At 45.9% G+C, this 20,680-nt stretch overlaps 1 protein-coding gene across 5 annotated transcripts; it reads right to left on the bottom strand.

Annotated features, from left to right (window-relative positions):
- Positions 1–661: 661 nt before the first annotated feature.
- F2R (coagulation factor II thrombin receptor) lies at positions 662–19,309 on the bottom strand. 5 transcript variants are annotated; one of them, XM_064596259.1, is made up of 3 exons: positions 18,231–18,514; positions 16,052–16,103; positions 662–4,089 (listed from the first exon to the last, which is right to left on the bottom strand). In XM_064596259.1, the coding sequence occupies exon 3, from the start codon at positions 3,806–3,808 to the stop codon at positions 2,894–2,896; it is 915 nt and encodes a 304-aa protein (XP_064452329.1). In that variant the 5' UTR covers positions 3,809–4,089; positions 16,052–16,103; positions 18,231–18,514; the 3' UTR covers positions 662–2,893. The 5 variants fall into 5 exon arrangements, with proteins under 5 accessions (XP_064452329.1, XP_064452328.1, XP_064452330.1 ...); XM_064596258.1 differs by lacking the exons at positions 16,052–16,103; positions 18,231–18,514 and adding an exon at positions 19,176–19,309; XM_064596260.1 differs by lacking the exons at positions 16,052–16,103; positions 18,231–18,514 and adding an exon at positions 18,823–18,847.
- Positions 19,310–20,680: the final 1,371 nt, after the last annotated feature.

Below are 20,680 nucleotides of genomic sequence, written 5' to 3'. Positions count from 1 at the left end.
ATTTCTTACTGATTTTCAAATCTCAGAGGTACTTATTATTTTACTTTTAATTTGCTCTCCTCCTCCCTGCCCCAGGGAGCACTGGACGACAAAGGGCTGTCCCTCAAAGGACAGTCCTCCTTGGGCTTTCATCATAGGCTCTTGGCTCTGACATGTAATTTGTTTTCTCTCTTCCCAAGCAAAGAACTGCAGACTGTTCATGATGCCTACAATCCAGGAATCTGAACATATTCTCAATGACACAACCTCTAGTTTTCTTAAGAGGGGATTAAACAAAGAGACACAGAAAGCTCATCACCCAATCCCTTTGTTCTTCTTCCAGATCCATTCTACATGTCCCAAGATGCAGACCTTTATGGACTAAGCCAACCCAGGTTCCCTTGACCTCTGAGTTTGGGAGCAAGACCAGGAGACACCAGCGGGAGGTTAGAGGGTTGCAGGAGAGGAGGTATTCCTTCCTCCACCCCTTTGGGCCTGGGGTGGTAATGGCTTCCCTAATTGCTAGCCCGTGGGGTGCTTCACCATCCCCTGGTGGTTCCCTCGACCCTGTCAGTGTCTGCACATTGCCTCTTCATCAAACACTCTTCAGCTAAACCCTAAGACCTGGCCTTCCTCCAGTGGCTCTGAAAGACAGTCTATTTATTTATTTATTCCAAACAGATACCAAGCAAACTTCCATCTTTATTAATATAGGTTACATACATTTTTTATTTATTTATTTTTATTTTTTTTAAGATTTTATTTATTTATTTGACAGAGAGAGACACAGTGAGAGAGGGAACACTAGCAGGGGGAGTAGGAGAGGGAGAAGCAGGCTTCCCACTGAGCAGGGAGCCTGATGTGGGGCTCAATCCCATGACCCTGGGATCATGACCTGAGCTGAAGGCAGACACTTAATGACTGAGCCACCCAGGCGCCCAGGTTACACACATTTTTAAAAAAGAGAGAACATAAAAACAATCACATAAGTACAGACTAATAATATAGTAATGATAGTCATATTAAGTCAGAGGTATTTTAATATTTCAGATTGAATAAAGAAGTAAATCTCCACTGAGTTGGATAAAATACAGTAACTAAGTTAATAAAATCAATGCTAAAAAAAATAAAATCAATGCTAGCTTATACTTACATTATGTTATTTGATGTACATTATTCTATGGCATTTGGAAATAGTTTGCTCTTTTAAATAGGTTAAGCATTTGCCTTGCAACTTTTCACTTTTTTCGTTTGTGTAAAAGGCCAACATTGCTTCATAAGAAAAAAATATACCTTTCAACCTAGTTTTCAAATTATTTTGTGAAATCCATGAGGATTTTCTGTACTTGATACTAATCCGGGGGTTAAAAATTGCTTTTAAAATCATCTCATTAACTCTTAAAAAAAGTGAATGGAAAATACAGAATCATTTTCCTAGATTTCAAAGTCCGTTTCATTTTCTTCTGTTATTTCTCATCAAACCAGCATAATGGATTCTTTTTTTAAAAATCTGATTTAAAAAAAAGATTTAATTTATTGAAACCATTTGTAAATAAATCATGTCCAATCAATATAGACTGGAGGACTTGTTTTTAAAATATGCTTCCTGTATTGTGTTATGTTTTCATCTCAAGTTATAACCAGAGGAAGCAGTAACACAAACGTTCTATGTTCTTCACTGACAATCCTTGCTTGTATGAAACTTGCACAGTGACATCTGGCTAAAAAAACTTCTTATAGAAGGACATATTTATTTATTATACACATGCCACACTCTGTATTGGTCTACTTTGTTTTCCTTGAAGGCAGGTTTCAGTCTTAGTCAACTCTGTATGCCCAGCACCCATCCTTGTGACCAGAGCACAAAATGTGTGTTCATGTTTGCTCCGTGAGTGTCCCCATTCCAGAATGCTCCTTGGGGGATAATTGTTGGAAGTGAGTGGGCCTTCTTTCTCTATTCTTAAAATGGGCAGAGAAGTCTTTTATATCTCCTGGGATAGCACAACCTACTTTGCCAATTTCTAATAAACAAGGTAGTTCACACCCACCCCTTGAGGGAACCTCAGGAGGAGAGAGCAACTGTGGTGGTCCCAGTCCTGACCTCCGGGAGGCTCAGCTGGAGGGTTTCTGGCCAGTCCATGTCTGAAACGGCCCTGTTTTGTATCTGTTGTTTGGAGTCCTCCATCGAGGGCAGGTTACTTTGAAAGCCAACCTAAGGTCATTCGTGGGACCTACGCTCATTCTTGGTTTACAGACACAGAGTGTAAAACATCAAAAATGCTACCCATATCATCTGTTTTCATAATTTAAAGAATTCAAACCTTGGTATGTTTAAAATGAAAAACAGTAGAACTTCTTCTACACACAGATAGTACTAAGTCTTATCCCTTAATAACTTAAACATTGCTGTTGAACAATTTCAAAATACACTTATTTGCAAAAGCTATATAAGTCCAAACCACAGAATCCCTCCCAAATGATGAACATCTTCAGATGTTCAGGGCTAAACTCCACCAACCTAAACGTTTCTTTCCTTAATCTCTGGTGGAAAAAAAGGGAGGGTTCCAAAGTGCCTATTCTATACTGCACTGCAAATGATACAAGTATGTGTATACACACCTACACACACACACACACACATAGATACAGTAAGTCACCTAAGTATCAAAAAATGACATTCAGTTATTATTGTAGCATTGGCGATACTCTCTTGGAATGATACTGTTTTCTATTCTTGTTATCTTTTCCTGTAACTAACAAATAGATATGATCAATGGCTCTCGTAAGAAAGAGACATGCAAATCATAGACTTGTCGTTTTTGATCGTAAATACCTTTTTGGCAGGGACTAATAGAATCCTCAGGCTATTCACTTTTTTAACCTCTTCCTTTTATCTCACCAGCAGTCCCGTGTCCTAAGTTAAGAGCTTTTTGTATATGCTGTTATTCAGGTTACTAGAGCAGGTATCCATTTTACTTGCCATCAAATGACCGCTGCTGTTGTAGCTGCTGGGATCAGAACTTTCTTTGCAGCATAAGATGCTGTAGAGGTACCTCTGGCACTCAGAAGAAGCATAATAGTAAATCAAGGGATCAATGCAACAGCTTATGCTGCTGACACAGACACAGAGGAGGTAGGCAAAGTAGGCGGCCTCTGTCGTGGACTCTTGAGAAAGGAATGAGTAATGCAGAATCAGGAGGACATTTGTGGGCCCAAAGCAGATGATGAAGATGCAGAAAACAGCAAGCGACAAGAACAAAGCCCGGGACTTCTTGCTCCGGTTGGCTACTGCGGAGGAGCTAAGGCATCGAATGATAGACACATAACAGATGGTGGAAACGATCAGGGGCACAAAGAAGAAGACAGCAGAGAAGGCTGAGAAGTAATAGGCATAATAGCCTTCGAGCAGGGTTTCATTGAGCACGTCATGGCAGGTGGTGATGTTGAGCCCCGACACCTGGGTGGTTTGCTCCTTGAGGAGGAGAGGCACCACCCCCGCGATGGCCATAGCCCAGATGGCCAGACAAGTGAAGGAAGCCCTCCCCAGAGTACGCCAGGAGAGGGACTGGATGGGGTATACCACGGCCAAAAACCGGTCAATGCTTATGACTGTCATGAGCATGATGGAGGCGTACATGTTACAGTAAAAGGCCGCGGTGACAAAGCGACACATTTCAGAACCAAATTTCCAATCACTGCCGGAAAAGTAATAGCTGATCTTGAACGGGAGCACCGACACGAAGAGCACATCCGCTGTGGCCAGATGCAGCATGTACACCACAGCGGGCTTCTTGATCTTCATCTTCAAGATGAACACAAGGATGGCCATGACATTCAGAGGAAGGCTTACTACAAACACGCCAGTGTAGACAGAGGGGACAAAAAGCGTCAGCCAGGCACTGGTCAGATATCCTGAGGCATCTTCCGTGATAGACCCAGGGGGCCGTTTTTGAAGAGGATGGCTTATATTGATGGAGCTTAGTCTGTCTTCAGGGAATTCACTCCCGTTTCTCTCCTCATTGTCCTCCAGTGGGAATGGTTCAAATATATCATTGGTATTCTTGAGAAAAAATGACCGGGGATCCACAGTAGCATTGGTTGCTTTTGACTCTTAAAAAAAAATAAAAAATTAAAAAGTCAAAAAGACAAAAAGAATACATTTTATTTTTAGTGCTCTTACTAGAAGAGTGGGTGGGAAAGAGCAAGTAATGTACAAATGGATTACAGACCTTATCAGGGAATTAGCTCACTCAAAATACTGTACAGCATTTTTTGTTGGCATAAGCAAACACTTAAAACTCTGCTCCTTAGAAGGACAGAAGCAAATGATACACTTTCAGAGATGTACCCTGAAGACATCAGAAAAGGCTGAGTGGCTGACATAAAGGAAAAAATCAGTGACTTCTTTTCCATTCTGGCCATGGTCTCTATAAACAAATCCCTCCCAGGCTCTATGACTTGGCTTTCCTCCATAGGCCTTTATTTCCTCCATTGAGTTTGCAGACACCCCTGGAAACCCGTGGTTCCCAATGGAAACATCTACACAGAAAGGTGAGGGGACTTCTTAAGTTACAGAGCTAGAGGCAAATTCGGAGTAGGACGGAGGGCTTCCATTTCCATGGCCATTGTCTATGTGACAGTAGTTTTCCTCTACTATCTTTAGTTTGTTTATACTGTAGGATGTTCCAAATCTTTCACCATATTTGGACCCAAACAACAGTCCCTCGGGTTATCTTTTAACATAACCACCAGGTGCACACCCTCTCAGTCATCTTCCTGTCTCCTTCCTGAGCAGGCTTGTGGAGGAGCAGGTGTTTTAGGCTGATGCCAGGCCAGTCAGGCTTTCCTGAGTGTCAACCAGAAGTCAAAATAAAGGCTCAGTTGCAAACTTCCTCCTTTCATCACCCTCTTCCACCAAAAGCATCCACTTAAAATGTTCATCAGAGAAAGGCAACACTTAGCTGCTGTAATTCAACCAGCTTTTCCTGCTGAGGAGCTTTTGCTCAAGTTTTGTCATTGAGGAGAGTTGGACGAAGAGCTTTGGTGGGCCCTGGGAAGCTGAGGACCAGGGAGAGAAAGCACAGAGGAAGAGGGGCGAAGCCTCCATCACTGGGGGTGCCGCAACAAACACTGGATGTGCAGGTCACTCAGAAGTGATGTTAGAGGATTTAAAATCTGGCTAGAAACTGGGTAAGTACAGTGGATTTTCAAACTTTTGGTCTTAATTTTCAGTGGTGAATCCTTTGTGCAAACAAAAGCTTACACAGAGAGGCATAATGCAATACAAGAGATAGTTCTCGTTCTGGAATGGCTCTGTAAGGACACCAGACCCAACCATCCCTGAGATGAAAATTAAAAACCCTTGACCTCCTTCCTCCCCCCGAATCAATGACCTGAAGGCATTTAGGTTCCCAAGGTGGTACTGGGGTGAGGAGAAATGATTCTTAAAGGAAAGGAAGGTGCCCGGTGACTTTGTTTTCTTGACTTTCATGGTAAGCTCAAGAGAAGGCTAGAATCAATGCCACAAAGGATGGCTAAAACTCAGATAGAAAACCCACAGTTTCCGGCCTGAAGAACCAGAGGACAGAGTTCAGGGCAACCATAGTCACTGGAAAGTGAGAAGACAATCCCAGGGAGGAAAAGTCAGAGAAGGGAGCCAGCCCTAAATTCTAACGTGAATTTGCCACAGGCTTTGGTTGACTCTGGAACGATGCACATGTAAGGGACGATGTGAAGTAGCTCTGCTAAAGATAGAAGAACTGAAGTGATATTTTTTGCTCAAGATGGAGAGTTTGCACTTTGAGTCCAACCAAATTAATTGCCTGCTAAACAAAAACACCAAAATCCTTTGGAGAAATAAAACAAAATCTTAAGTCTTTACAGTATGGCCAGGGTGCAATCCCAAATCATTTGATACAAAAAGAAACAGAAAAATGTGACCCAGTCTCAAGAAAAAAAGATAATCAGTGGAAACCAATCCCAAGAAGACCCAGATGTTGGATTTAGCAGATAAGGATTTTGAAGAATGTGTTGCAATGAAGTAAAGGGAAATACCTTGTTGAAATGGATGAAAAAAAAATAGAAACTATCAGCAAAGAAACCGACCAATGGAAATCGTAGAACTAGAAAGTAAAATACAATAAGGTGGCATCTATTTCCAAAATAAGGAGAGTAGAATAGAACAGGGTGCCTGGTGGTGAAAGGTGGAGGTATGGCTCTCTCAGAAAGGTCATAACTGGGCTCCTGAGGGTGAAGGGGTGGCTTGGCAGGACATCTGTCACAGGGAAGGTCAAATGTCTCCAGTAATGAGCTTCTGAGAAAATAGATAGTCTATATTGTTCCTCAAGGGTAAGAAACAAGAAACCATTCCTATGAATCTCTGAATCTCCAGCGCCCTGTACATGGTAGGTGCTCCTTAAATTGGCTTTTTTTTTTTTTTTAAAGATTTTATTTATTTATCTATTTGACAAGCAGAGAGACAGTGAGAGAGGGAATACAAGCAGGGGGAGCGGGAGAGGGAGAAGCAGGCTTCCCGCAGAGCAGGGAGCCTGACGTGGGGCTCGATCCCAGGACCCTGGGATCATGACCCGAGCCAAAGGCAGATGCTTAACGACTAAGCCACCCAGGCACCCCCTTAAATTGGCTTTTAATCACAGATTTGCATTTTAATATTGCTGCCAGGAGTCACTTAACCCCTCTGAACGCAGTTTCAGAATCTTTAAAGTGGGATTCCAATACCTGTCTGACCTACAAATCTGGCAGCCAGGTGTATCCCTTTTGAGCTTACTTTGTAAACTATACAAACTAATCAATGTAATAAATTAATCTTATCCTTATCACTTCAGTGCAACTTGCTTTTAGACTCAATTATTCGCTTACTCTCATTTATTTTATTTTTTTTAAAGAATTTATTTATTTATTTGACAGAGAGAGACACAGCCAGAGAGGGAACACAAGCAGGGGGAGAAGCAGGCTTCCCGCGGAGCAGGGAGCCCAATGCGGGGCTCGATCCCAGGACCTTGAGATCATGACCTGAGCCGAACGAAGGCAGATGCTTAACTGACTGAGTCACCCAGGCGCCCGTACTCTCATTTATTTTAAATTAAAATGGAATCTATGCGTCTCTTTCCTCCTACTCAGCAATATTTAGTTTTTCAGGATGACGAGGAACACGAACAGGCTGAAGAGTAGCTAGCCCCAGATTCAAAGATGTCTATCAAAGTTTAAATTCACAGCCTTTTCCAGAAGTATCCCTTTCTTCCCTTTGTGATGCATCTAACTTACTCAGGAAAGAATGAATGGGTTCTGACATTTTATTTTATTTCATTTTTTAAACAGATTTTATTTATTTATTTGAGAGAGTGAGCAAGAGAGACCATGAGCAGGGGGAGAGGCAGAGGGAAAAGGAGAAGCAGGCTCCTCACTGAGCAGGGAGCCCGACGCAGGACTCGATCCCAGGACCCTGGATCGTGACCTGAGCCGAAGGCAGATGCTTAACCAACTGAGCCACTCAGGCACCCCGGTTCTAGCATTTTAATACCACAAAGGTAAGTGTCCTTAAAAATGCTGACCCAGAAGAACCTGAAGATAACACAACTTTTCTCTGCACTTTGGGAACCTGGCTAGATAGATTAAGGACTTCTGTCATGCAGGGAAGGGTAAAAGTACACACACAGGCGTGCACAGACAGGTATGAATCCAGGCATTACCTAGAGGAACGCTGTAATTTGAAAACTACTGGACACTCATAACTAAGCCTCTTAGATTCTATCACTTTGTCCGAAAATAAAACTGTCACTGGATTTTACTCTGTATTTAGTACTTTGGCATTAAGTATTTGTTTTAAAAAACGTCTTCCCGGGGCGCCTGGGTGGCTCAGTCGTTAAGCGTCTGCCTTCGGCTCAGGTCATGGTCCCAGGGTCCTGGGATCGAGCCCCGCATCGGGCTCTCTGCTCCACGGAAAGCCTGCTTCTCCCTCTCCCACTCCCCCTGCTTGTGTTCCCTCTCTGCCTGTCTCTCTCTGTCAAATAAATAAAATCTTAAAAAAAAAAAAAAAGATTTTAAAAATGGCTTCCCTGGCTAGGCCTTTTTAGGCAGTACGGTGTTTGTAACAGAAACATTATACCCACTGAAACATGAAATTTTTACAGGCTGGAACCCAGGAGGAATGCATAATCCCTTGATTAAATATCATCACCTAAGGTGTCACCTTTTCTTGTTCTTTTTTTGTTTAAAAAAGATTTTATTTATTTATTTGACAGAGAGAGGCACAGCGAGAGAGGGAACACAAGCAGGGGGAGTGGGAGAGGGAGAAGCAGGCTCCCTGTAGAGCAGGGAGCCCGATGTGGGGCTCGATCCCAGGACTCTGGGTTCATGACCTGAGCAGAAGGCAGACGCCTAACGACTGAGCCACCCAGGCACCCCACCTTTTCTTGTTCTTATAGGTTTGATATTTTGGCTTTTGTGGAATTAAAAAATGTCAGCAAAAAAATTTTTTTAATTTAAGTATATACCAGCATCAAGGAAATAAACAAAACCAATTCCAAGTAACTAGACACATCCAACTAGCTCAAGCACCTTAGGCTGCAATTTGAGTTTGCGTATCTCCCTTTTCCTCCCGTCCTGGCACAGCTCAGAGGTCAAGGAGAAAATGCCTGTCAGTGTGCCAAAAGCTCTTGTAATTCATCTGCGGTTTTGTTGTTAAGCTATGATTTCACACACACAAAAAAGCAGCTCAGGTCCTAAAATCAGTTCTCATGCTTCTTGCTAATTTTTACTCAATTTAGGTTTCTCTTAAATGGCTCTAGAGTAGTTTTGTGATTCAATGTAGCACACTGCTAAATGCTTCAATATGGACTCTCTAACTCTGGAGAGTTTTAAAAATTAGAAAGTCAGGCAAGGCTTCCTCTATCTTTGATGAGCTCTGGCTGGGAAGCAGAGCGGTGACAAGATGCATTATCAAGGTCCCATGTGATCTTGGGATTTATACTATGCCAGCCTCCCCCGAAGCACCGGCCTTGGTTCTGACTCAGAGCTCTGCCCTACAGGGTTCACAAATTAACAAAGCAGAAGTGCCAGGACCTTGCCCACATTCCCACATGGCGCAGAATAGCTGTACCCTGCACTTCTCCACTAGGGGATCAACGCTACAGGCTAAAGAGAAATAAAGAAGAGAATGATGGAAAATTAATAGAAACATATTAATTCCATCAAGTGGAAAATAGCAGTATTACTGTAATACTCCACTGCCTCAAAAGCCTATGCACACCATTTTCTTTTTTTTAAGATTTTATTTATTTATTTGACAGAGAGAGAGACACACACAGCAAGAGAGGGAACACAAGCAGGGGGAGCGGGAGGGGGAGAAGCAGACTTCCCACTGAGCAGGGAGCCAGATGCGGGGCTCAATCCCAGGACCCTGGGATCATGACCTGAACCGAAGGCAGAGGCTTAATGACTGAGCCACCCAGGCGCCCCCTGCACACCATTTTTTAATGCAAAGAACCAGTGTACCTGAAAGAAATGGCTGTTTTTAGATCCGGGGTAGGAAATGTACAAAATGAGCCTTGAACATCTTTAAAGAATATTAGGGTCAGGTCAGAAAGACTCTGGAGTCAATCTGAAAGGGGGCCCACTGGCCAAGGTGTGACACTGATCACCAAAAGAATAAGGACAAAAGTGGACTAAAACATTTGAAACATGTCATATATGTTAAGATCCATGAGTTCATCATGATACTCGAAGGAAAATGATGCATCATTTTTGGTCACCTTTGGAGGAAATTAGGGGGCCCTGTATGAAACCTGGTAAATAAAAGCAAGATTCAAGCACTTATCCTGTCTTTTCTACATAAATGATATTTCAGGGAAGCAAAACAGTCAGTGACAGAAAGTTCTTCTTTGTAAAATAATTCCAGCTCCTAAACTCAGAGACAATGACAGATTTAGGAAAGCATCATTTGGAAGCTCTTGGTGAACTAATGGACTGAGTCTGATCACCAGTGGTCACTAAAACCACTGGGTGAAAGGTTGATGGGGAATTTCATAACAGCTGGAGCAAGTGGATAACGCCTGAATCCCCTGAGTAATCAATCTTAAGAGCACGAAAACAGAGTCCTGAGATGCATCAGGAAGTACACACAGCACCACTGCTGATGCGGTCTTGCAAAAAACCAAACCCGAATCTGAACAGGCCTCCCGCTGTACCTACCACGTGACAGAAAACGCCAAGGACAGATGGGCATGCTACGTGCCCTACTGAACATCCCTACATGACGCAGCTGGCTGGATCCAGGGTGCAGGGGAGTCTCTACAACAAATGACCCAGTTTCTTTGAAAAATACACAGCCACGAGAAAGGAGGAGATGGGAAACAGTTACAGATTAAAAGAGAGTTAAGAGACACACCAACCAAATGCAGTGGTTGGCCTTGTTTGATCCTGATTCGAATAAAACAACTGTAAAAAGGCATTTATGAGACAATCAGCGAAATCTGAATGCTGCTGACTCAACAGTGCAAAATGTTAAGAAATCGACAGTCATATTTTTAGGTGATACAATGGTATTATGGTTATATATTTAAAAAAGAGGGTCACCTGGGTGGCTCAATCAGTTAAGTGTCTGCTTTCGGCTCAGGTCATGATCTTGGGGTACTGGGATTGAGCCCTGCTGAGCAGGGAGCCTGCTTCTCCCTCTCCCTCTGCCCCCCCCAGCCCCCCACTTCTGTGCACTCTTTCTCTCTCTCAAATAAATTCTTAAAAAAATAATAAAAAATAAAAAAAGAGTTCTTGGGGTGCCTGGGTGGCCCAGTTGGTTAGGTGTTGGACTTCCACTCGGGTCATGATCTCAGGGTCCTGGGGTGGAGCCCTGAGTGGGGCTCCCTGCTGAATGGGAAGTCTGCCTGTCTCTCTCCCTCCGCTCCTCACCCTACTCATGCTCTCTCTCCAATGAATAAATAAAATCTTTAAGAAGAAAGAGTTCTTGGGCGCCTGGGTGGCTCAGTTGGTTAAGCGACTGCCTTCAGCTCAGGTCATGATCCCAGGGTCCTGGGATCGAGTCCCACATCAGGCTCCCTGCTCTGCGGGAAGCCTGCTTCTCCCTCTCCCACTCCCCCTGCTTGTGTTCCTGCTCTCGCTGTGTCTCTCTCTGTCAAATAAATAAATAAAATCTTTAAAAAAAAAAAAAAAAGAAAGTTCTTATCTCTGAGGATATGTATCAATGTATTTACAGACGAAATGACATATATGTCTGGGATTTGCTTTTTTTTCTCCCAGTTGGGGGAGAAGAAAAGTGAGGTGTAGATAAAACAAGATATGGGGAGTAATTATACAGTTTATTTTTGAGTATATTTGAAAATTTTCATAATTAAAGGTAAAAAAAAACCCCCAAATATTATATGCAGATTTACTTGCTACTAGAAACTAAGGACAAAGGTTTTTGCTTTTCTTTTGCTTTTGTCTCAGTCTTGATGGAATAAAAGTTCTTGAATGTTTGCATGAAAAGTTGGGGTTTTGTTTTTTGAGAGAGAGAGAGAGAGAGAGAACATGCACGAGCAGGGGGAGGAGCTGAGGGGGAGAGAGAAAATCTCAAGCAGCTCCAGGGTCAGCGCAGAGCCAGATGCAAGGCTTGATCGCTGGACCCTGAGACCATGACCTGAGCTGAAATCAGGAGTCGGACGCTTAACCGACTGAGCCACCCAGGCGCCCTCAGGAACACAGTTTTACATTTAATAAATTCACGTTATACCAACTCCTCAAAGGCCTTTCTGGAATATGGAGGAATTGTTATGAAAAACACTTAACATTTGTTGAATACCTACTATGTGCTAGGTACTTCATATCTTACCTCATGTAACTCTAACATTTCTACAAAATAAGCATTATAATCCTTGTATTATGGCCAACATGCAGAGGCACAGATAGGCTAAGTAACTAATCCAAAGACAGAATTAGTAAGTGGAGGGGCCAGGATTTGAATCTTGATCTTCTGGCTCCAAAGCTCATACCCTTTGAACCACACCTCATGACCCTGTCTCTTTAAAAGAGTTGAGATTGGGGGCGCCTGGGTGGCTCAGTCCGTTAAATGTCTGCCTTCGGCTCAGGTCATGATCCCGGATCCTGGGATCAAGCCTTGGGTCAGGCTCCCTCTATGCCTCCCCCTTGCTCATTCTCTCTCTCAAAATAAATAAATAAATAAAATCTTTAAAAATAAATAAATAAAAGACTTGAGATATATGACCTACTCCTGAAATACTACACTTATTTTCCTCTAACCTTTTCACCAAATAAATGAATCTGTCTACCCTCGTAACTATAGCAGGCAGTACACGACCATATGATTATGTAACTTAAGTTGACGATGCCCACAGCTATTGCTTGGGAATTCAGGAGTCCTGCGGCCCTTGGCTACACACCAATCACATGCTAACAACCCAGCGCTCACAGACACATCAGCTGTGGCCATTCAAGGACAAAACAGAAAAATAAATTTTTAAAACAGCGTTCAAGATGGGGCAGAAGCAAAAGCAGTAAGTGAACAAAAATCTCTGCTATGGAAAAACCAGAACTAAAGGTAGAATAAGGTAAACACTGACTGCAGGGTTAAGAAAAGGCGGCCAGCATCAGAGGCCGCTTCCCCTCCTAGCCCACATCCTGGAGCCGGGACTCGGCTGGAAGCATAGGAGAGCAAGCCTAACTGGGAGAGGGGCGACAGGGGACAGGGGAACGTAAGATAAAGACAACCAGAAAATTTAAATGTCAGCACACTCAGGTAGAACAGGCACAAGGATGACAGAAGAGAAGCATGTGGGGCCCCGGCCTGGAGCCTCCTGGAGGCCAGGGCCTGATGGGTGGTGTTAGGGCCGTAGCAGGCCTCTCTGGGAACCATTCTGATTCCCTGGCTTTTCCCATTCTTCCAGGCCTGTTTTGCACCAAAAGTTACAGGCCCTGAGCTCCGTGTCCTGGGAATGTTGCTCTTAAAACAACAAGGTAAAACGAAAACTAATTCACTGTAAAGGATGTTAATAATCAGCAGTTCCTCCCAGTACCAAGCTGTCTCTGTTTCTAACCCCGCCCAAGTCCCACTGCAGTTTGTAAACCTGAACTCAAACGAAGTAGATTCTAGGCTGTGATAGAAACTGTCATAAACGGCACTTCCTGAAAAGCAAACTCCTCTCGTAAAGCTAGTAAGGCCATCAACTGAGTTAACCCTGGGATGATTTACTGTGCCTCTACAGTAGGTTTTAAAAGACCATGGAGACTTCATAGTGCTTATGACATCAATTTACAGGATTTAACAAGCATTTAAAAAAAACAGAATAGTGTAGGGGTGCCTGGGTGATTCAGTCGTTAAGCGTCTGCCTTCGGCTCAGGTCGTGATCCCAGGGTCCTGGGATCGAGCCCCACATCCAGCTCCCTGCTCAGCGGGAAGCCTGCTTCTCCCTTTCCCACTCCCTCTGCTGTGTTCCCTCTCTTGCTGTCTCTCTCTGTCAAATAAATCAGTAAATAAAATCTTTTAAAAAAATAGAATAGTGTAGAAAATATTGGAATGCATAGTACGCGATAAAGGTGAGTACGGTTTGGTAGAACTTTTGTTTCAAATCTACGTATACACAACAATTACCCATACATATTTACTGCAGACACACACAACTACTGTGTCACAATGTAAAGTATATTCCTCACAGTTCTGTCTGTTGGCTAGCAAAAAAAGAAAATACGGGAAAACACTATTCTACAATACTATAATACCTGATTTCTAATTCATCACGGACTTGAAATATTGATGATATAATGTCCTTTCTTAAAGTTAAATAAATTTGCACATGAAAATTACTGGTTATTCCTGTTATTTCAAAGGGCAGATTATTTTCAACCTACATGAAGAATGCATAAAGGATGCGATGGCCTTTTATGTGACAAAACTTCATTGGATGTCTTGGGATGGAGAAGGAGGCTGTAACTTCAGTGGGTTTCTGCAAGTACCATCACAAGGTCAGTGTGGGAGAGAGTATTTGAACGAAGTGGAAGCTCATACCCAGAAAAAACAATCTCAGCCTTCAGAGAGAGCTATTTGCTCTGACAGTTCCAGTCATAAGCAAGAGATGGCAAAAGGCAGAATGAAAGAAACCTCAAAATAGGGAAATAAACAGAAAATTCTGAATGTTGAAACTGTGGAGCCCCCAATACCAGCATCATAGTTAAAAAAAAACAAAACCAGGGCCGTGGTTCCTAATGACTCTCCCAGGGTGTTTTTCTAAGTATTCATAGCAAAGGGGGCACCCACACACTCATGAAAACTAGTGAAAGGGGAGTCCTCCAGACCCAAAAGGCCACATACTGTTTGCTGCCATTTATAGGAAATGCAGAGAAGAGGTAAACTCACATAGAAATAAAAAGCAAATCTGTGGTTGCCAGAGACTGGCGGCAGGGAGAATGGGGGTTAAGTGCTTAAGGGATACAGGGCTTGTTTTGGGGTGATGAAAATATTCTGGAACTAGACAGAGGTGGTGATTACACAACATTGTAAGTGCACCAAATACCACTAAAGATGGTATACTTTAAAATGGTTAATTTAATAGTATGTAAATTTTGCCTCGATTTAAAAATCCAGGAAAGAAAGGAGTTCCGACGGAAAAGAGGGATGTGTGTCTAAGTGGAGGAGGGGGGATGATTAGAAGCCCAGGGTTGTGGGGACTCCATTGTCCCTGTGGAACTCCACCCAGCTCAAGGTTCAGCTGAGTTCTGGTGTGTGATGGTGACAAAGATAAAGATGAACTGGCTGAGGGAGGGGAAGGGGTAGAAAGGGCACGGGGACAAAGACTGGCCAGAAGCGTTTTGGAAAAGGAGCAAATGCAGAGCTGCTGAGAAAGTGCAAGTTAGGGTTCACAGAATGCTGATCCATTTAGGCATAAAGGGCCGAGAAGTGCTGAATTAGAAAGATGGAGGGGGAGGAAGAGGACAGCAGAGAGGACCTGAGAGTATTCCTGAGAAAGGGCTAATTAACCCATGCCTCCAAAATATTCTCTCATACAAAGGAAGACTGGACTAATTTAGGGGGGAATATGTCCTATAAAAGTAAAGTCGAAGGCACTAGGGAATGAAAACAATGAATGAGTAAGGGAGAGAGAGAGAAGGAAGAAATTAATTTAGATAGATATTAGAGTAGAAATTTACTTCTTGCTATTTCCTAAGAAATTTGGCTTTCAGGCTTTATAGAGGTTTCTGGTCCCCTTAGGGCAGAATCATTGTCCTGTTTGTGTCTTTTGTTTAGGCTTAGGACCACAGTCTCTCGGTAACAGCCAATTAATTAGCATATTCATGAGTAGGGATCTATTTATAGCCTGCCTTATCATGTGTTTGCAAAAGTAAACAGCAGGAGACCACGACCCAAGCACAAATGTTCACTAAACACCTCCCTGTGCTAGGCCAGGGCTACACACCAACGGGGTGCAGACTTGGTCCTCTAGGGGTCCTGGGGAGCACAGGAGAGTTACTCTTCTCTACTGCTGGGCATCTGGACGGCTTCCTCTCTATAGGGGTGGATAGAGAAAGCCTGCGCTTCGGAAAAACAGGCCAGTTCTACTTCTTGCCAGACCTGTGACGTAACCATTTTGGGCCTATTTACCTACCTGTGATATGGGGATGACATCATCTACTCAAAGGATTGTTGTGAGGAATAAACAAGATAGTATATGCAAAGTACCTAAGCAGGATGCTGCTGTAGTAGGTGCTTGATATAGAGTGGCTGTTTTTAATTAAATATGAACATGTGGGGTGTAAGGGAGGGCATTTTGGCCAGAGGGAGTGGCAGGGGGACAGATGTCACAGAAAGCATAGCTCCTTGGAGGAGGAACTGGAAGGTAGGGCTGGGTGGAGTACAGGTAATCTAACAGGTTATGTAACAGAGGAGGGTGGATAGAGGGGCACCTCGCTCTATGCTAAGGAATGGGGCTCGGGCTGGTGGGCGGCCGGGCAGCACGGGGCATCTCCCACCCAATCCCCTGTGCCACTGTCATCGTCAGCGATTCTTGGACCCTTTCAGCCATCAGATCCTTAAAAAATTTACAAACGTCACCTCGTGGATGCTGGCGCTCTTTGATGAAGATGAGTCATCTCACTTACACTGTCTGGACAAAGGAAAGGAAACTGGTTAATTGAACTTAAGAATTTCTCAACAGCCATTTGCTGTTGCTGAGTGGACCAGGACACTGGTTCTAGACTTCTGGGGATAAATGGAAGTTTATAATCTTGGCCGGGGAGATGAGATACCCACATAGTGACGGTGCAGCAAATGCCAAAATGAGTGGGGACAAAAAAGTCCCGAGAGCTTCAGGAAAGCTCAAACTGGTGGGCAGGGCAGCCTGGAGGGTCTTCCCACGCCTGGGGTCTTACAGTTCCGCCCAGCACATACAGCTTGTTATGACAGATACTCTTTAGAACTGCCTGTGAACGGTGATTAAAAAAAAAAGCAGACCTATTTTTAGTTGATTTTATTAGTGATTTAAATCTCTGAAGACAAGGCCCCACTTAACTTCCTGCATGCAGGGCGCCCTCCTCCATCTGGAATTTTGGTATATTGTCTCTGAGCCTTCGTTTCAGGATGCCAATGAGGGATAAACACCTGCCTTAACAGTGTCTCTGAGAGGGTGAAATCAGATCATCCGAGGGGCAAATGCCTCCCAGGCCAGGGTTTGACACAGACGAGGACACTCAGCACTTCCTCTCTCATCCTCCTTTCTTCTTTCCCTCCCAAAGTGGTTCCAGAATCCAGTGTAGGTAAATTAGCCAATGTCTGCTCAGTTACTGTCTACACTGCCTTGTCCATCTCAGCATGCACCTTCTCCGTTCACAAGGATGAAAGCAGAGCACAAACAGCAGCCTAAACTTCACTCCCTAACCTGCACCAAGATCTTCCTGGGGGCCGCTGTGAGGAAGGTGACTACAGGGGATCAGGCTTGTATAAACTTACTCCCGACCTCACCATCCAAATCTCAAACAACACTTTGTATTCTCAAGAGCTTGGCCCAAAATAAAAGTACAAAGTCACATAACACCATACAGTTTTCAGGAGTTCTCTATGTTTCCTCAAACACCCCAGGAGACAATGTGAATGTTACCCACAGCAGCCCTGGGAGCTGGGGCAAAACTGGGCCCCTATCTGGAGCTTGGAGTTTTCCCAAAACGCCCCCGACAAACTCACCCAGAGCAAAGATGGAGAGCAAACACTGTCTTCGTCACCTCTTATTCTTGATGCATCTACACTAGGTCCAGTGTGAAAACAATGTAAAGGACACAATCTGTCCCCGATAAGAAAACCAGCTAGAATCTGTTTCTACGTGGGGAAAAGAAAACGGGCTAAAAGCTTATAAAGCACTATCGCTATAAAGAAATTGAAACTTTTTTTTCCCCCTCAGTTTCTAACTAGTGTCTTTACCAGTTAAAAACAACTTCTCTGTCCTGCTTTTATGGGGGGAAAGTTTGGAAAATACATTTATTTGGCCAAGTAGCCAGATACTTACAAATACACTACGGGTGGGAATTGTATTCTAGGTGCGGCAACCTCCTCCTTGCAGCAGGCCAGAAAGAGAAATACTGAAATCCCAGAGTGTCTAAGGGAGCCGGGTTCTGGGGAGGAATCTCTTTCCTTAACTCAGCTTGGAAGACTGGGTTCTGGGTAACAAAACCTCCCGCCCGCCACCACCACCGCCTCCCTCGCCGTGGCCACCTCTGTAAAATGTGCAAAAAACCCAATTTTCCAACAAAACAAAACTCCAACGGGAGCCCTTCTCCACTTTATATTGCAAGGGCCAGAACGCTGACTGGTGGAGCAACGTGAGACCAGTTCTTTGTGGGGTGGTCCTGGGAGAAACAGGTCACACTGCAACAAATGCAACGAGGGGCCAGGCGCCTCAGGCTTCCGCAGGAAAACGTGACCCCTTCCTCCTCCTCCCCATCCAACACCACTTCTCAGGAAGGCTGCACCCTTCGAAACCAAGCCCAAAGGAGCAGGGGTCCTAATCCCCGCTTGGATTTGACTGGGGGAGACTCTGGATCTCAGCTCAAATACCTGCTTGGGTTCTGGAGGAACCTGAGGCAGAGGGTGAGGCCAGGAGCACCCCCCACCCCCACCCCCCGTCGAGGAGGAGGCGCAGCCTGTACCCTTGCGGTCCCTTCTCCCGCCCGCCCCAGTCCCGCGGGGGCCTCGGCTGCGGGGCCGACAGCGGGCCGGGAGGGAATACCGGGGCAGCTCTCACCGGGCTTGCGGCCTCGGGCGCGGGCCGACAGCAGGGGGCCGCACAGACTGAGTCCCGCGGCGACCAGCAGCAGCCGCCGGGGCCCCATTGTCCGGAGGCTCGGCGCGGCTCGGGCAGACGGCCCCGCCTCCCAGCCGCTCGCGCTCCGCGCGCTCTCCCTCCGGCCGCGGGCTCCAGCCGCCGGCCGCGGCGCACGTGCGGGCCGGCAGAGCGCTCGCTGGCCGCGCACAGGAGGAGGACGCTCGCGTCGCCGCGCGGGCTGGCGTGTCTGCGGGCGTGTCCGGCGGCTCTCTGAGAGTGCAGGCGGAGGCGGGGGCGGAACCCCGGCGCACGGGAGCCGAGCGGCGCGAGCGGGGAAGGGCGCCCCCCGGCGCCGAGTGTGCGCCTTGAGGCGCGGGCCGCCCGCCGCGCTCTCCCCTCCCCCTCCCCCGCCCCGCGAGCCCCTCGGCCGCCGCTCCGCGGTCCCGGGCTTCGGCGAGCCCCGCCCCTCCCCCCGCCGGGTCCCGGCAGCCGGCCGCTGCCCCGCGAGGGGAATCCGAACGAGACAGCTTTGCCTCTGGGCGCCTCTGACCCGCGAAGCTCAGTGACTCACACTGCCGGGGGCCTGGAACAGGGCCGCGCGGCCCGGGCGGCTGCTCCCTTCTCTTCTCATTACTCTCCTGGGGAGCAAAGGCGCTCGCAGGGAACCTCCGAGCAGGGATGCGCCCCGGGGCGCCGGCCCCCACGGCCCCGGGCTAGACCTTACCGCCCGCGTGCCAAGCGCCTCACCTCAGGCGCAGCGCGGCTGCCCCTTCGGAAATGGGGTATTTAGCTGGCAGCTTCAAAGCGACTCGTGCTTTTTTTTAACTTAGGGAGAGTGGACTAGAAAGTTTATCCTCTAGGCATAAGGTGGCCCCTAACGAGAAGGAGCCCTTCTGTGTGGGAAGATTTCGTGACATTTTTTACCTCGTTTCTCTGTATTTGGTGAAGTTAGCACTTCCTGTTTCGCGGGTGGGCTGCCGGCGGGGGGAAGTAACCGGCCGCGGCCAAGCGCAGCTGCCCCCCGCTCCCGCCCCGCGCGACCGCGACCTTTCGTCCTCCGCCGCCAGCGCTCAGCCCGGCCGCGCGCCGGGGCACCTGCGCAGCCTTGCCCGGGGGCCCCGCGGCTGCGCGTTCCCTGCGCGCGGCCGCTGCCCCGGCGCCTGCGGCCGGAGGGCTGCCCGGTGTCCCCGCGCGCGTCCCTCACGCTCTCTGGGACGGTAGTACGGGAGCTTGGTTCAGTGTGGCCAAATTCGAGGCGCAGGGCGGCGGACCCTGGGGGACGTCGCGGCAGGGGCTGGGCGGGGAGGGGAGCTCGCAGTTCCTTTGGCTCAGGGAGCTTATCTGCTGAGTCTCGCAGACCGCATGGGGAAATGGGTCCCCTCCATCGGCCTTTCCCAGAAAAGCTCACCCGCAGCCCCGTCTCCTCTCATTTGTGCGGGCCTGTTTTGCACCCTGCGGCTGATAAACTGTACTTGAGAGCCACTGGTCAGGTTTAAGCTTTTTATTTATTTATTTTTAAAGATTTTATTTATTTATTTATTTGAGAGAGAGAATGAGAGACAGCATGAGAGGGAGGAGGGTCAGAGGGAGAAGCACACTCCCTGCCAAACAGGGAGCCCGATGTGGGACTCGATCCCGGGACTCCAGGATCATGACCTGAGCCGAAGGCAGTCGCTTAACCAACTGAGCCACCCAGGCGCCCAGGTTTAAGCTTTTTAAAAGGGGAATTTCACTTTGAGAGTGTCATTCCCCAGGGAGAGCCCTGACACTTAACTTGGGAGAAAATACAGCAGAGACTGTCTCTATATTCCCCCCATCGTCCTCAGAGCACAGGGCCTAGTGTGTAGAAGCTGCTCAATAAATTACTGAATAACTGTTATATAAGGTTACTTAAATTTTTTCCCTATTCAGTTCTCCGAGGAAAACATATCCAAGAGACGTGAACCACTAACAGTATTATTACATCACTCTCTAAGCTACACTATTTTTCATCAATCCTACGATGCCATCGATTTTAAGACTCAATTTATGTACTACAAGCACACACAGAAATCCTGCCAATTAAACTGCGGCATACCGTTGATTGTAAGAAACATCTCAATTTCAGGATTGTTTAAACACGAATACAGACCATCTGAGACTCAATGAAATAGTGTAAAATGTAGAAGTAATTAATACATGTGGCAAAAAATTCTAACAGTTCAAGGATATTCAATGAAAAGTAAAAGTATCTTCAGCCTCATCTTCTAAGAATCACTTATCCATGATGATTATGGATATGGAAAAGTTTCTGTCCATCATTCAAGAATTTGTATCCACATACAAGTATATATATGTATGTATCTCCTTAAAATATGAATGGGATAATACTATAAGGATACTTTTAAGTTTTAACTATTTCAGCGGTGGAAGATGTTAACCATTTTACA

Source organism: Mirounga angustirostris, unplaced genomic scaffold, assembly GCF_029215605.1.
Source record: "Mirounga angustirostris isolate CCGP_5_RB_7025 unplaced genomic scaffold, mMirAng1.0.hap1 SCAF_7, whole genome shotgun sequence".
Lineage (NCBI taxonomy): Eukaryota > Metazoa > Chordata > Mammalia > Carnivora > Phocidae > Mirounga > Mirounga angustirostris.
Note: the sequence above shows the minus strand (reverse complement) of the source record. Positions and strands in the feature narration are given on the sequence as shown.

Excerpts from the sequence above, each read along its gene's own strand:
- F2R (XM_045896775.3), bottom strand. The coding sequence starts at position 18,318 with ATGGGGCCCCGGCGGCTGCTGCTGGTCGCCGCGGGACTCAGTCTGTGC. Across the intron at positions 4,090-18,230 it reads CGCCCGAGGCCGCAAGCCCG|AGTCAAAAGCAACCAATGCT; the intron begins GTGAGAGCTGCC and ends TTTTTTTTTAAG.